Genomic DNA, 16,040 nt, shown 5'->3' on the forward strand with positions numbered 1-16,040 from the left:
AAATCCCATAGAAAATATAGACCTAGCACTCAGAGTTTTAAAAGGAATAGAATTATCGCAAGTTAAATTCTCTGGAAATCCCAGAGACATCCCATAGAAATCCCATAGAAAATATAGACCTAGCACTCAGAGTTTTAAAAGGAATAGAATTATCGCAAGTTAAATTCTCTGGTAATCCCAGAGACATCCCATAGGAATCCCATAGAAAATATAGACCTAGCACTCGGAGTTTTAAAAAAAATAGAATTATCGCAAGTTAAAATCTCTGGAAATCCCAGAGACATCCCATAGAAATCCCATAGAAAATATAGACCTAGCACTCGGAGTTTTAAAAAAAATAGAATTATCGCAAGTTAAAATCTCTGGAAATCCCAGAGACATCCCATAGAAATCCCATAGAAAATATAGACCTAGCACTCGGAGTGTTAAAAAAAATAGAATTATCGCAAGTTAAAATCTCTGGAAATCCCAGAGACATCCCATAGAAATCCCATAGAAAATATAGACCTAGCACTCAGAGTTTTAAAAGGAATAGAATTATCGCAAGGTAAAATCTCTGGAAATCCCAGAGACATCCCATAGAAATCCCATAGAAAATATAGACCTAGCACTCGGAGTTTAAAAAAAAATAGAATTATCGCAAGTTAAATTCTCTGGAAATCCCAGAGAAATCCCATAGAAAATATAGACCTAGCACTCAGAGTTTTAAAAGGAATAGAATTATCGCAAGTTAAATTCTCTGGAAATCCCAGAGACATCCCATAGAAATCCTATAGAAAATATAGACCTAGCACTCGGAGTTTTAAAAAAAATAAAATTATCGCAAGTTAAATTCTCTGGAAATCCCAGAGACATCCCATAGAAATCCCATAGAAAATATAGACCTAGCACTCGGAGTTTTAAAAGGAATAGAATTATCGCAAGTTAAATTCTCTGGAAATCCCAGAGACATCCCATAGAAATCCTATAGAAAATATAGACCTAGCACTCGGAGTTTTAAAAAAAATAGAATTATCGCAAGTTAAATTCTCTGGAAATCCCAGAGACATCCTATAGAAATCCCATAGAAAATATAGACCTAGCACTCAGAGTTTTAAAAGGAATAGAATTATCGCAAGTTAAATTCTCTGGAAATCCCAGAGACATCCCATAGAAATCCCATAGAAAATATAGACCTAGCACTCAGAGTTTTAAAAGGAATAGAATTATCGCAAGTTAAATTCTCTGGAAATCCCAGAGACATCCCATAGAAATCCTATAGAAAATATAGACCTAGCACTCGGAGTTTTAAAAAAAATAAAATTATCGCAAGTTAAATTCTCTGGAAATCCCAGAGACATCCCATAGAAATCCCATAGAAAATATAGACCTAGCACTCGGAGTTTAAAAAAAAATAGAATTATCGCAAGTTAAATTCTCTGGAAATCCCAGAGAAATCCCATAGAAAATATAGACCTAGCACTCAGAGTTTTAAAAGGAATAGAATTATCGCAAGTTAAATTCTCTGGAAATCCCAGAGACATCCCATAGAAATCCTATAGAAAATATAGACCTAGCACTCGGAGTTTTAAAAAAAATAAAATTATCGCAAGTTAAATTCTCTGGAAATCCCAGAGACATCCCATAGAAATCCCATAGAAAATATAGACCTAGCACTCGGAGTTTAAAAAAAAATAGAATTATCGCAAGTTAAATTCTCTGGAAATCCCAGAGACATCCCATAGAAATCCCATAGAAAATATAGACCTAGCACTCAGAGTTTTAAAAGGAATAGAATTATCGCAAGTTAAATTCTTTGGAAATCCCAGAGACATCCCATAGAAATCCTATAGAAAATATAGACCTAGCACTCGGAGTTTTAAAAAAAATAGAATTATCGCAAGTTAAATTCTCTGGAAATCCCAGAGACATCCTATAGAAATCCCATAGAAAATATAGACCTAGCACTCAGAGTTTTAAAAGGAATAGAATTATCGCAAGTTAAATTCTCTGGAAATCCCAGAGACATCCCATAGAAATCCCATAGAAAATATAGACCTAGCACTCAGAGTTTTAAAAGGAATAGAATTATCGCAAGTTAAATTCTCTGGAAATCCCAGAGACATCCCATAAAAATCCTATAGAAAATATAGACCTAGCACTCGGAGTTTTAAAAAAAATAGAATTATCGCAAGTTAAATTCTCTGGAAATCCCAGAGACATCCCATAGAAATCCCATAGAAAATATAGACCTAGCACTCAGAGTTTTAAAAGGAATAGAATTATCGCAAGTTAAATTCTCTGGAAATCCCAGAGACATCCCATAGAAATCCTATAGAAAATATAGACCTAGCACTCGGAGTTTAGAAAAAAATAGAATTATCGCAAGTTAAATTCTCTGGAAATCCCAGAGACATCCCATAGAAATCCCATAGAAAATATAGACCTAGCACTCGGAGTTTTAAAAAAAATAGAATTATCGCAAGTTAAATTCTCTGGAAATCCCAGAGACATCCCATAGAAATCCTATAGAAAATATAGACCTAGCACTCGGAGTTTTAAAAAAAATAGAATTATCGCAAGTTAAATTCTCTGGAAATCCCAGAGACATCCCATAGAAATCCTATAGAAAATATAGACCTAGCACTCGGAGTTTTAAAAAAAATAGAATTATCGCAAGTTAAATTCTCTGGAAATCCCAGAGACATCCCATAGAAATCCTATAGAAAATATAGACCTAGCACTCGGAGTTTAGAAAAAAATAGAATTATCGCAAGTTAAATTCTCTGGAAATCCCAGAGACATCCCATAGAAATCCCATAGAAAATATAGACCTAGCACTCGGAGTTTAAAAAAAAATAGAATTATCGCAAGTTAAATTCTCTGGAAATCCCAGAGACATCCCATAGAAATCCCATAGAAAATATAGACCTAGCACTCAGAGTTTTAAAAGGAATAGAATTATCGCAAGTTAAATTCTCTGGAAATCCCAGAGACATCCCATAGAAATCCTATAGAAAATATAGACCTAGCACTCGGAGTTTTAAAAAAAATAAAATTATCGCAAGTTAAATTCTCTGGAAATCCTAGAGACATCCCATAGAAATCCCATAGAAAATATAGACCTAGCACTCGGAGTTTTAAAAAAAATAGAATCATCGCAAGTTAAATTCTCAGGAGATCCCATAGAAATCCCATAGAAAATATAGACCCAGAGATTAGAGATTCAGCTTGAGCACTTAGAAAAAAAAAACTTTTGCGGAAATGAATCACCCTAATATATATATATATACATAAAATATTATTTGAAATTTCAAAATTTGTAAACAGCGTCAAAGCTTTTTAATTCTGTCGTAAGTAAACTCTCGTAGTCATAAATACGGGTGCCTCCGACTATAAATTTTAAAAACAAATTAGCTTTTGATTAATTATAAATTTATTTATTTTTATTTAAAATAACAATTCGAGTATTTATGATCGTTTGAAAAAAATACTCGTTTAGAAAATTGAAAACTCTACACGTGTATTTTTTCGAAATTTCAAAATTTTTGTTTTTTTTTAAATTACAAGACATTTTATTCGAAAACGGTTAATTTTCAGATTAAAAAATTGGAAAAGTGAAAAATAAAAAAAATACTCGTCTAGATTTCGAAAAATTATATATAAAAATCAAAAAGTAATGAGGTTTGTAAAACTTTTTGAATACAAAATAAGTAATCTTAAAATTTAATTTCAAATTGTACCTCGAGTATTTATTTTTTGATCTTTTTATAAAAATACTCGTCTAGAAAATTGAAAAATCTACACGAGCATTTTTTTTAAATTTGAAAATTTTTTTTTTTCTAAAGTCATAAACTTTTTCATTTTAAAAATGGCGGGTGTCGGCTAACTTCACGGTCATTTTTAAAAATCCAAGATCGATATTCAGTAAATTAAATTTTTTAATTTAAACAAGAAAAAAATATTAAGTAAACAAGTTTATGATAAATAATAAAAATTATTGCTCAGATGACTATTGGAAACATTAATGATAATTAATTACTTTATTATTAATTAAGAAAATTAATTCATCGTTTTTAAAAAAAGTTAAAAAATTATTAAACGTCGGCCAACTTCAGTATCATTCATTTTTTAATTTAATATTTTATCAAAGACTAAATAAATATTTACTAGAAATTATTATCTCAGATTTATCTTTACGTTTGTAGGAAGTTATTAAAATATAATTGAGTTATAGATACCGCAAATAAATTAAATTAAATGAATAAATTAATGGAGCTTACGTGAGAGATGTTTGCTGAGCAGGGCCATGACAGTTTTAGAACACGACGGTGGCTTCTGGAACTACGACGCTGACATTCAAAATTTTAAAGTTTAAAATTATTGGCGCATTATCAAACTTAAGGCGCTGCGGTGGCGACGGTTGGAACGGACATGCGCAGAAGCCTTAAGCTCAGTCAATGTCCGGGATGATCGCTGTCATTGTTCGCGACTGAATCTCAGTGAAAAAATTAGTTTATCTATTATAATATTCAATTCTTATATCTTTAATTAGTTTATATAAATTATTCAGTGACCAAAACTTATTCTGAGACAATAAATGAAGTGTGTCAGTGAATGTGAGTTTTTAAATTAACTAAATTCAGTGTTGGCTTTTTTTCTTATCAGTGTGTGCCGGGTTCGTTGTTGAAATTTAAATGCAAGAATAACCGTAATTAAATGTCTAAAAATAATTAAAATTATTATTTTTAAGTGAAAGTTTGAGTTTTGTGATCAATCAGTTGCATAATTTTTTTATATTCATTGAATTTTTTAGTTAAATTTTATCAATTTGTGAAAGTGCTCGTCGCTGACAGGAGAGCAGTAAAATGGCGGCAAAGTGAGTAGTTTTTGAATTTTTTTAAAAAGTTGACAGACAATCTCTTGCTGCGCTCTGCTTTTTTTTCCAATCCATTTATTTTTATTCCGATAATCGTGAAATATTATGATGAGTGTAAATGTAGCAGATATAAGACAATTTTTAAATTACATATAAAAAAATTAAACAATTGAATAATAAAATAAAAAAAATGCACATACTGACTTTAGAATTTTCTTAGTCCATTTTTTAATTTTTTTGTTAAAAAAATTTTATTTTACTATTTAAAAATTTTAGAAATTGTCAGATGTCCGCCAACTTTACTGTCATAATATATTATGACCTTCATGAACGTATATTTGAAGGCGCTAATATATTTTGCGGGAAAATTTAAATTTTAAAGAATATTTATTTGTATTTATCAAAAGAAAATCATTTTACAAGTCATATTAATTTTTACGTACCGTTCATTATTTTTATTATCTTACCTTGTCAAGTTGTTGAATGTATCAGCAGTAAATATATAAAATCAATATTATGATTATTACTATTAATAAAATTAAAATAGAAGTAAACAAATTTTACCAAAAAGCAAATACAAAAAAAAATATTAATATTAATTTCACATGGACGCGATCAGAAATTGTAAAAAAATATTTTCATATATTTTATACAAAGGATAAAGGTGATATATATTTATTTTTTAATATTACAGTATTACATAAATTATTACAGTAAAAAAAAATTGAAATTAATATGACAGTAAATTTGAAAAAAAATTAGTGTTGATAATATCGACAGTATCTATTACAAGTAGTGACATAATAAGATAAATAGGTATGAATATACGAGCAAGAGTGACAATGACATTGAAAAATATGAAGAAGATCCTGTCGAAAACATATCTGAATGTCCACTGCTCATTTCGCCAATATCCACAGTCGTGTTTGCAGAGAAGCTCATCAATGTTTTCGTATTTATCAATTTAAATGGATTTCCGCCGATGTACAAAAATTCAAGATTCTTAATGCCAGTTAACGACAAACTTGCAATACTTGTAAACGAATTATTGTTCAAGTATAAATATTGTAAACTTAATTTCGATGAAAGCCAATCATCTGGCAAAACTTCAAGCCTATTTCCGGAAAGGTCTAACTCAGTAAGCGCAACTAAATTACTAAATGACTCAGCCTCAATTTCATTCAGTAAATTATTGCTAAGATTCAATTTCTTCAGATTCGAAAGACCACAAAAATTCGATTTTCCGATGGTTTTAATTTTATTGTGTGTTAAAGTGAGAGATTCTAAATTCTTGAGGCCACAAATATCAGGAACAGTCATCAGTTTGTTGTGATCAAGGTAGAGAGTCTTCAAATTTATCAAATAATTAAAAGTATGTTTTATAATTTTAATTATTTTATTATGAGACAAATTTAAGTCACGTAAATTTACCAAATCTATGAATGAATCCGATTCAATTTCTTCAAGTCCAGTATTTGATACTGATAGTATGCGCAAATTGACCGCACTTTTTAAAGTCATTCCTTCACAGTGTCCGTAACTACCACACATATTTTTAATTATATTTCCATCAATCGTTAAAAGTCTCAAATTATTTAAAGACCCGCTTTCAAATTTTGATATTTTGTTATTATTTAAATACAAATGAGTCAAAGAAAACGGAAGCGATTTTATAAAATCCACTGATGTAAGTCTGTTATCATCAAGATAAAGATGACTAATGCTGGGCATTACATCTCCCAATGACTTGATTTCATTTAAATAAATCGAGTCAATATTATTTTTGCGTAAATAAAGTTCCTTCAATGTTTTTAATTTGAAAGAATTTGTTAGTTCAATTATATTATCACTGTTTGAACTTTTTTCCCTGTAAGTATTAGCTTTAGAGCACTCATCATCAGAATAATAAAAATAATCATAATGATCTTGATTTCTTATTCCTTTGTCTAAAACCAGAGTCTCTATTTTTACCTGATTACCAAAATTTAATTGATCGAATTTAATTAAATTCCCGGTCAGATTCAAATAAATTAAATTTGGTAAACTATCAAAAGCACTTTTTTCAATATCCCAAATGTTATTGTCTGTCAAATAAATGTGTGTTAAAATAGAACTGTTCAAAAATGATTTTTTCAAACGCACAATTCCAGTCTTTGATAAATCTAAGACAGATTCTTCTCTATCTGCCTTCTTAACTTCCGGAGTTGTATTTTCACAACTCGAGATGTAAACTGTCTGTGGTTCACACGGGTTATATGGTCGTAGATACAGACCACATTGCACCAAATCAGCACATAGAGATATTAGGATCAGTACATTACTCACAAACATTTTGAATTATATATTATTATATAATTGACAGAAATCAGTTTTAAATATTTTTAGCGGCTGTCTCTCTACGACTGCCTCAGCAAACTGAATAGAAATAAGCATGGTGTGTTTTAAATGTTGATATGTATACAACTATACCATATACTATATAAGTATTTTCTGTACAATCACATCATTATAAAATACTCAGAATAAAGCAATTTGATAATATCCCCTCCCCCCCCCCCCGATATCCAGCATGGTTTGAAGTGTTTTAGTAAGCATAAACTTAATGTGAATCATGTTACATTTTAAAATAAAAATATCACATCTCATAGTATTGTAAATCGTATATTGCGTTACTAATTCCAAACGGATTTATATTTTTGTACGCCCTTTTGGCTTTAGAGAGTTTCCTAAAGGCGAAAGGGCATATCGCATTACAGATGCCATAAGGGCGTATAAAAAAGTTTATTTTTCGGGAATTGACGTAATTATGTTCTAAAAGTATAATACTAAAAAAAAAAATTTTTTTTCGAAATTTCATTCTTTTTCATGCTTAAAAAAAAATTTTTTTTTTTTAAATTAAAATTTTTTTTCAACTAACAAAAAAATTTTTCTCAAGTTCGAACGTTTTTCATCATTCTTATACTTTAAATTCACAATCACGTTGGTTCCGAAGACTAAATTTTTTCGTCTCTATTATACTTATAGAACATAATTAGGGGAGGGTGGGGCAGAGCGGCCCCCCTAAGCCAATTATTATTTTTTGTGGCTTTCAACCATAAGAACACTTTACTTTTGTCCTATTTCGAACAAATTTATGGACATTTTGCCAAAATTCTGAAAAAAATTTTTTTTTTTTTTTGGGGCAGAGCGGCCCTTCTTCAAAAAGTGATAAAAAAATTTTTTTTTGCGTTTTTTTTTTTTTTTAAATTGTTTTCATCATTAAGAATGTATTTCTTTCACTTGACAACTATTTTTGGTTTTATATTACTCGAAAAAAATTTTTTAAAGCGTAAAAAATCGTTCACTCTCGATTACCTTAATTACTAATTGTTATTTAATAAAAAAAAAAATCAATTCTATAATTTTACTTTATTTCAAAAATTTATCAACTAAAAAAAAAAATTAAATTTTTATAAATTTTTAGTGACCAAATTTGTCTCTTACATAGAGAAACGGCCGAAAAATATGAAAAAATAATTTTTTCGGAAGTTTCGGCTGGTCCATTTTGCCCCAGGTGTTATGCGTAGGGCTAGAAATGTGGAATTATAATAATTTTTTTTTAATTTGACGATAAAAATATGAAAAAATCACTTTTTCAAAATTTTGGGCTTGTCCATTTTGCCCCAAATGTCATGCGTAGGGGTAAAAATGCGCAAACATATCGGATTTATAGTAATTAGTCGAAAAAAAAAAAAATTTTTTTTTGGTCAAAATTTCAGGGGGGCCGCTCTGCCCCACCCTCCCCTACATCAATTTCCGAAAAAACAAAAAATTTTTATACGCCCTTATGGCATCTGTAACGCGATATAAATATATAAGTCCTTTTGTAATTAGTAACGGGATATAATTTATTATAATTAATAAGTAAGACAACTTTAATTTTCAAATCTTATAAAGTCTCTATAAAAAAAAAAAATTATCAAATTTTTTTTAACTTACCTTTACAAAGCTAGAGTTAAATTAGTGATTGCAGTAAATTAAAAAATGTATTTAAGATAATAAAAATTCAGAAATTAAGTTACAGATTTGATTATCATTAAACTTAATTTAATAAATAATGGACGAGACTTATCATTAAAAGTGACATTTTAATACTTTATATTTTTATCCAACTATACTACAATTATAATATTATAAAAAAAATACAATTATGTAACACATACTTTTCAAACCACACAAAAAATTATGATTAGTTATGAATTTAATTATTATTATATAAATTTTAAAACTTCAAAAACTTCTGAGAATAAAGAAGAAAAAAAATTTGTTTAAAAGTACTGATATTGTTTGTTGACGATTAAAGATATAGATTAATTATTTATTTAATATTCGATACATTTCGACTTATTCATATAAAAATTACAACAATTAATAAAAAAAAAGAATCATAAAATTATAACATATCAATTGTAGCGGGAATGGGGGGGGGGGGATAAAATGGGTCCCCTTACAAATCTAGGGCTTATATTCTCAGTGTTTCTCACTTGTTCAACTTCTTTCTAGTCCCTTACCATGTTTTTGGTCTCAATATTCTACTTCTATTGAAATTTCATTTACATTACATTACATTTTTAATCTTACCCATAATAATTCTGACAACGATACTGGTAGATAAAACAGTCTAAACTTCTGCTCTCAATGTCGACTGTTGTATTTTCTGGTAAAAATTTTAATGACTTGATATTTATCAATGTCAATGGATTCCCGCCGATGTTTAAGTATGTAAGATTTTTCGCTTCTGTCAACGATAAGTCTGCCAAACTGGTAAATAAATTATTATCCAAATATAAATATTGCAAATTTAAATTGTATGAAATCCAATCATCAGGCAAAGTAAAAAATTTATTTCCAGACAAATCTAATTCTTCTAATAATATTAAATCATCCAATGATCCAGAAACAAATTTACTCAAAGCATTATTGCTAAGATTTAATTTTTTAAGATTTGATAGACCGCTAAAAGTTGAACAGTCCATGGATCCTATTTTGTTATTTGCTATTGAAAAATGTTCCAAACTAACTATGACACTAATATCAGGAATGGTTTCAATTTGATTGTTGTTCAGTAGAAGTGTCTTCAAGTTCACCAAATAACGAAGTACTACTGGCATTTCACGTAAAATATTAAAAGATAAGTCCAAATGGCGTAAATTTGTTAAATCTCTGAATGAATTTGAATCTATTCCTTGTAGTTCTGAGTTTGAAATCGACAAAAATTCTAAATTTACCGCACTTGCCAACGAAATTCCGTTGCAATTTATGTAAATAGTACATAAATTTTTAATGTTATTCTTATTAATCGTTAAGACTCTTAAGTTGTTGAAATATTCTATTTCCAATTTTGATATCCGATTATTATCAAGATGTAAATGAGTTAAAGTCATGGGGAGATATTTTAAAGAACTTAATGATGTAAGAATGTTATCATTTAGATACAAATGAGCGATGTTTGGCATAATGTCACCCAACCGTACGCTGTCAAAAATTATGTTTTCTATATCGTTCTGGCGTAAATATAATTTCTTCAATTTTAGTAATTTTATAGAATCTGTTAGTGTTATTGTAACATAAGAATTCGAATAGACATTATCTAAAACTAATGTTTCAATAGCAGACTGATTGGTACAATTTATTAGTCCAAATGGAAAGTCACCACTTGATAAACTGTTTCGCGATAAATTTACGTAAACCAAATTCGGTAAGCCTTTAAATGCGCAATTTTCGATTTTGTTTATTGCATTATTCATTAAGTTGATGTGCGTAATAGCGGAACTGTTTATAAAATAATTTTTCAACCGCGTTATTCCTGAATATGAAAGATCTAAAGTATTTCCATTTTCACTTTCATTACTACACTCTTTTTCATTTGACAAATGTTCGATTTTACAGTGCATAGAAGTGCACCATAATACAGTTAAAAACAACACGATACGTAACATTTTTGAGTTTAAAAAATAATATTTATTAATGCTTGTAGGCAACTGATCCCTTACAGACCCTTTAGCGAACTGAGTAAATTCAGACTATCTTATACGTTTTGTAAATAAGTAGTGATATCACCAACGCAAAGATATTTCTTATCAGAGAATGGATTTATTATGCTGATTGATAAATGAAAAAAAAATATTGTAAAGTCTGTTGATAGCTTCACAGTAGGCCTTAAAAATAAATAACAAAAAATTCAGAGTTAATTATCAACGTGGCTGTGTGTGGAAGTTGAAGATAGACCTCTATCAAGTTCTCCGAATCATAAATTATATATTTATAAAATTTTTATGAGTCAAGTTAATAAAATGAAGTTGAAATGAAGATAGAAAGGTCAACAACTCAGTTCAAAGTATACAGATGTTTAAAAAATAACTAAACTACACCCCAATGTAGTCAAATACAAAATTTTTATAAAGCAATTTTTAATACTTCAATTAAATTTTAAAGAAAAATTATTTACTGATTCCACGGCAACGCATTGACGATCTGAAAGTAAATATTGTGATAAGATCTGATTATTCCCCATAAGTATATTGGGAAAAAATATTCTCAGATAAATATTAAAACCAGTGAGACTCTGATGTTCCAAATTAAATATATCGCAAACTATAAAATGTTATTCTGAGAAACAAAAAAAAAATATTTATCCTTTACACATATGTTTTAAATAATAGATTTTTTTAAAGTAGTTATTAAGAATATAAAATTGTACTTACGGTTTCTTATTTTGAATTTACCTTTTCAAAGCTGCGTATCTGTTGAAATCTTCGATTGCATTTAGCGTTAATTTGAAATAAAAAAAAAATATATGACAATAAAAAATTAATTTATGAGGATTTTTTTTAGTTACTGAGGATATTATATGAACAAGGTATATTTTTATTTATATTTTGATACTTCAATACATAAAAAGAATACATATGATATTATTGATACTGAAAATTTTGATAACTATCCATAGAGGTATAAATGTTATAATTAGTTAATCATAATCAATAGTCATCGAGACGAGGATACTCAGGTTCAATATATGAAAGGATAACAGTGACGCTTACAAGTTTCACAATTATGATGTAAAGATGATTCCGTAGTTGAGATAGCCGGTTGTACGTTGTTTATGAATCCAATATCTACTGTTGTATTTGCAGGAAAAGTCATAAGTGTTTTTATGCTTATCAATTTAAATGGATTTCCACCGATGTTTAAGAACTCAAGATTTTCATTTTCAGTTAACGATAAACTCGAAATACTTGTAAACAAATTATTATTCAAATATAAACTTCGCAAATTTAATTTTGATGATATCCAATCATCGGGCAAAACTACGAGTTTATTTCCCGAAAGATCCAAATCTTCTAGCGCAGTAAAACTATCTAATGCTTTGGAACTAATTTCGTCAAGAATATTCTTACTAAGATTCAATTTTTTTAATTTTGACAAACCACAAAAACTTGATGTGTCCATTATTTTTATTTTATTATTAACCAGAGACAAAAATTCTAAGTTTTTAAGCCCACAGACATCAGGAATCGTCACCAGTCTATTGTAATCTAGATCCAGAGTCGTCAAACTTGTCAAATTATCGAATGTATGTTTAGCAATTTTAACAATTTTATTATGAGAAATATTCAAATAGCGCAAATTTCCTAAATTTTCAAATGAATCTGATTCAATTTCTTCGAGTTCAACATTTGATACTGATAGCGTTTGCAAATTAACTGCACTGTTTAATTTCATTCCTTCGCATTGTCCGTAACTGCCACACAAATTTTTGATTCGATTTCCATTGATCGTTAAAAACTCTAAACTATTCATCGAAGCACTTTCAAATTTCGATATCTTGTTGTTGTCTAAATACAAATGAGTCATAGTCGCTGGTAAAATTTTAATGAAATCCACTGATGACATATGATTATCATCCAAATAAAGATGAGTAATATTTGGCATTATTTCTTTCAATAATCCAACATTTTTTAAGTTGATTGAATTAATATTATTTTGGCGCAAGTACAGTTTCTTCAATTTTTCCAGTTTTAACGAACTTGTAAATTGAACTATATTATCACGGCCTGAACTTGCATGTCTATAAATATTAACTCTAGAACACTCGTCGCTGAAAACAGAAGGATAAGCATCAGGATTTTGATTTCTGATTGCTCGGTCCAAAACTAGTGTTTCAATTTTCGACTGCTCACCAAAATTCAATTCTTCAAATTTAATCAAATTTCCACTCAAGTCCAAGTAATTCAAATTCGGTAAACTATCAAAAGCTCCATTGTCTATTTTCCAAATATTATTATCCGCCAAAAAGATTTCAGTTAAAACAGAACTTTTCAAAAATGGATTTTTCAAATGGAGTATCCCAGTATTTGAAAGATCTAAAACAGTTTCTTCTTTGACATTCTGATCTTCCGAACTTCCATTATCAAAATTCTGAGTCAATGCGAAATCACAGTGCACCAAAATAAAACAAAAAATTATCGGAAAAAGTCCATTACACAAAAACATTTTTGAGTATATATTTCTATAAAGTATAAAATTAAAAGCAATAAGTTTTGAATATTTTTATACGACTGACTCTTTTCAAGTGTATCAACACACTGAATAAATATGATGAGTTTTAAATGCTACTATACGTTCACTCATATTATGAGCTGAAGAGATCGTTTTCATACAATAACATTACTATCCACCGAAGAAATTTGATAACAAATAATGTCTCCTTCTGTACAACATGGAGAGGCTTTAGTAAGCATAAACTGTTCTCGGTTTAAGTTACTATCTAAAATAAACACGTCGTGACATGATTGTAAGCAAATATTAAAATATGTAGCTCTGCTTCAAGAAGTAAATTTGATAAAATTTGAAAATGATTAATTTTTTAATTAAGATAATAATTTAAATTGATAACCAAGACATGCATTTGATTATCAATACATTCATTACTAATTTAAATTACTTATCTACAGTAATTTCTATACACGAATTAAATTTGAATAAAAGAAATCATCAAAAATATACATGCATTTTTTTTGTTGTTGGATGAAAGATATTAATAAAATGGGTATTTATTTATATTCAAATTTCAAATATATGATTACATAATTGGTATTGAATAATATTATTATTAAAGCCTCGAAAAAAATTTTAAACCAATACTAAGTAACAATATATCGTATTATCAATAATATATCAACTATCCCTTAAAGACAACGCATTGCTCGTAGCCTCTTTCTTCAATATCTACTATCGTATTTTCTAAAAGATCCATCAAAATTTTGATATTTATCACTCTCAGTGGATTTTTCCTGACATTAAGAGATCTCAAAATTTTGGACTTTTTCAAAGACATATTTGCAAGAGTTGTAAAAGAGTTATTGTTCAAGTGCAAGTACTGCAAATTTGATTTGAGTGGAAACCAGTTGTCTGGCAAAATCGCAAGCTTATTTCCCGAAAGGTCTAGTTCTTCTAACTCAACAAAACTGCTAAATGCTTCAGAATTTATTTCGTCCACAATATTGTTGCTGAGATTCATGAATTTAGTTTTCGACAAACAAGAAATTGATTTGTCAATTATTTTTATTTTGTTATGTGAAATTGAAAATGATTCCAAATTTTTTGAACCGCAAATGTCAGGTAACCGAACTAATTCATTGTGATCCAATTTTAGTATCATTAATTTTGTCAAATTGTCAAATGTATGTTTAAGAATTTCATCAATTTTATTAAAAGACATATCCAGTACTAATAAATTTCCTAAATCTTCAAATGAATCTGATTCTATTTTTTTAAGTCCGACTTTTGAAATTGACAAAATTTCTAAATTTACAGCACTTTTTAATGTCATTCCATCACAATATCCATAGCTGCCACACAAATTTTTTATTTCGTTTTCATTCAATGACAAAATTTTTAAATTATTTAAAGATGCACTTTCAAATTGAGATATACGATTATTATGTAAAAATAAATCCGTCACAGTTGACGGTAAAAATTTAATAAAACTCACTGATGAAATACGATTCCGTCCCAAAATAAGATGAGTCAAATTTGGCATTATTTCCTTTAACGAAGCCATACTTTCTTCATTTATGGATTCAATATTATTGTTACGAAGATACATCTTTTTTAATTTCGGAAGTTTCATATTATTTTTAAGTTCGATCGTATTAGCCTTATCTGCACTTACTACTCTGAAATTATTTACTCCACTGCACTGATAATTCGATTTCCGAGGATTAGAAATTTTATAAGCTGGATTTCTTATCGCATTATCCAGAACCAGTGTTTCAATTTCCGACTGATCACCAAAATTTAATTGATCAAACGAAATCAAATTCCCGGTCAAATTTAAATAAACCAAATTCGGCAGGCTATCGAATGCACCTTCGTCAATTTCCCAAATATCATTGTCAGTTAAGTACACATGCGTTATAACAGAACTGTTCACAAAAGATTTTTTTAGACGCGTTAGTCCACTATTTGAAAGATCTAGGACCGATTGATGTTCTCTGTCACAAATACAGTCATGATTCATAAAAATCGGTTCGCTGATATTTAAATTGATGCAATGAACTGAAATGCACCAAAAAATAGTCAAAAATAAAACGCAATGCACAAACATTTTTTAATTACTAGAGAAATAATTAGTAAGTAAAATCTGTTATTTTTGACTGACTCTTTTCGAATGTCTTAGACAACTGGTTTATAATGAATCTTCAATCTTGAAGTAAAGGCTCTTTCTTAAAGAAATTTGAACGGAAGTAACACTTCAAAATTGTGTGAAAATTTTTTTAGCTTTTTTTAATGCCTGACCGATAATTAGAATTCATAATTTTTATTTATAATAGTATAACAAGCTAACAAATTAATAATTAGTACCAGAGTCATGAAATTTCTTAATTATTATTTCTGTAGGCGATCCGATAAAAAGATGTGGCAGAAACGCGCTTTTTTACATTTGACATACATTGGTATATTATCAGTCGGGTAGTTTCAAAGAATTTCTCATTAATTAATATAGATAATTATCACTATACAAAGTATACTTCGCTTAACTTACAATACATTCTAATATGCAAAATATATATTTATAAATTTAATTATTACTTTGATTAAAAACTACCAGTAGATTTATTTATTTATAATTTTTATA

The 16,040-nt window shown here is 28.6% G+C and overlaps 3 protein-coding genes across 3 annotated transcripts; all 3 read right to left on the reverse strand.

The window, feature by feature from the left end:
• Nucleotides 1–5,520: 5,520 nt before the first annotated feature.
• On the reverse strand, nucleotides 5,521–13,563 carry LOC130675754 (protein artichoke-like). Its single transcript, XM_057481596.1, has 4 exons — nucleotides 11,917–13,563; nucleotides 9,752–10,601; nucleotides 9,479–9,658; nucleotides 5,521–7,196 (listed from the first exon to the last, which is right to left on the reverse strand). Exons 1-4 carry the CDS (start codon nucleotides 13,391–13,393, stop codon nucleotides 5,645–5,647), a joined length of 4,059 nt encoding a protein of 1,352 aa, XP_057337579.1. The 5' UTR covers nucleotides 13,394–13,563; the 3' UTR covers nucleotides 5,521–5,644.
• LOC130675814 (leucine-rich repeat-containing protein 15-like) lies at nucleotides 9,033–10,920 on the reverse strand. The gene has a single exon (XM_057481680.1). It carries the CDS (start codon nucleotides 10,834–10,836, stop codon nucleotides 9,475–9,477), a length of 1,362 nt encoding a protein of 453 aa, XP_057337663.1. The 5' UTR covers nucleotides 10,837–10,920; the 3' UTR covers nucleotides 9,033–9,474.
• A 518-nt stretch (nucleotides 13,564–14,081) lies between the features above and the next one.
• On the reverse strand, nucleotides 14,082–15,483 carry LOC130675755 (leucine-rich repeats and immunoglobulin-like domains protein 3). Its single transcript, XM_057481597.1, has one exon. The coding sequence runs from the start codon at nucleotides 15,420–15,422 to the stop codon at nucleotides 14,082–14,084; it is 1,341 nt and encodes a 446-aa protein (XP_057337580.1). The 5' UTR covers nucleotides 15,423–15,483.
• Nucleotides 15,484–16,040: the final 557 nt, after the last annotated feature.

The sequence above is a fragment of the Microplitis mediator genome, chromosome 10 (assembly GCF_029852145.1).
Source record: "Microplitis mediator isolate UGA2020A chromosome 10, iyMicMedi2.1, whole genome shotgun sequence".
NCBI classification, from domain to species: domain Eukaryota; kingdom Metazoa; phylum Arthropoda; class Insecta; order Hymenoptera; family Braconidae; genus Microplitis; species Microplitis mediator.

What these genes read in the sequence shown, in the direction of transcription:
- LOC130675814 (XM_057481680.1), bottom strand. Translation starts at nt 10,836, where the DNA reads ATGTTACGTATCGTGTTGTTTTTAACTGTATTATGGTGCACTTCTATG.
- LOC130675754 (XM_057481596.1), bottom strand. Translation starts at nt 13,393, where the DNA reads ATGTTTTTGTGTAATGGACTTTTTCCGATAATTTTTTGTTTTATTTTG. An exon ending in GCGTCACTGTTATCCTTTCA is followed by an intron (nt 10,602 to 11,916) that starts TATATTGAACCT and finishes GCGCATTTAAAG; the next exon opens with GCTTACCGAATTTGGTTTAC. An exon ending in TTATTAGAAGAATTAGATTT is followed by an intron (nt 9,659 to 9,751) that starts GTCTGGAAATAA and finishes TTTATTTACCAG; the next exon opens with TTTGGCAGACTTATCGTTGA.
- LOC130675755 (XM_057481597.1), bottom strand. Translation starts at nt 15,422, where the DNA reads ATGAATCATGACTGTATTTGTGACAGAGAACATCAATCGGTCCTAGAT.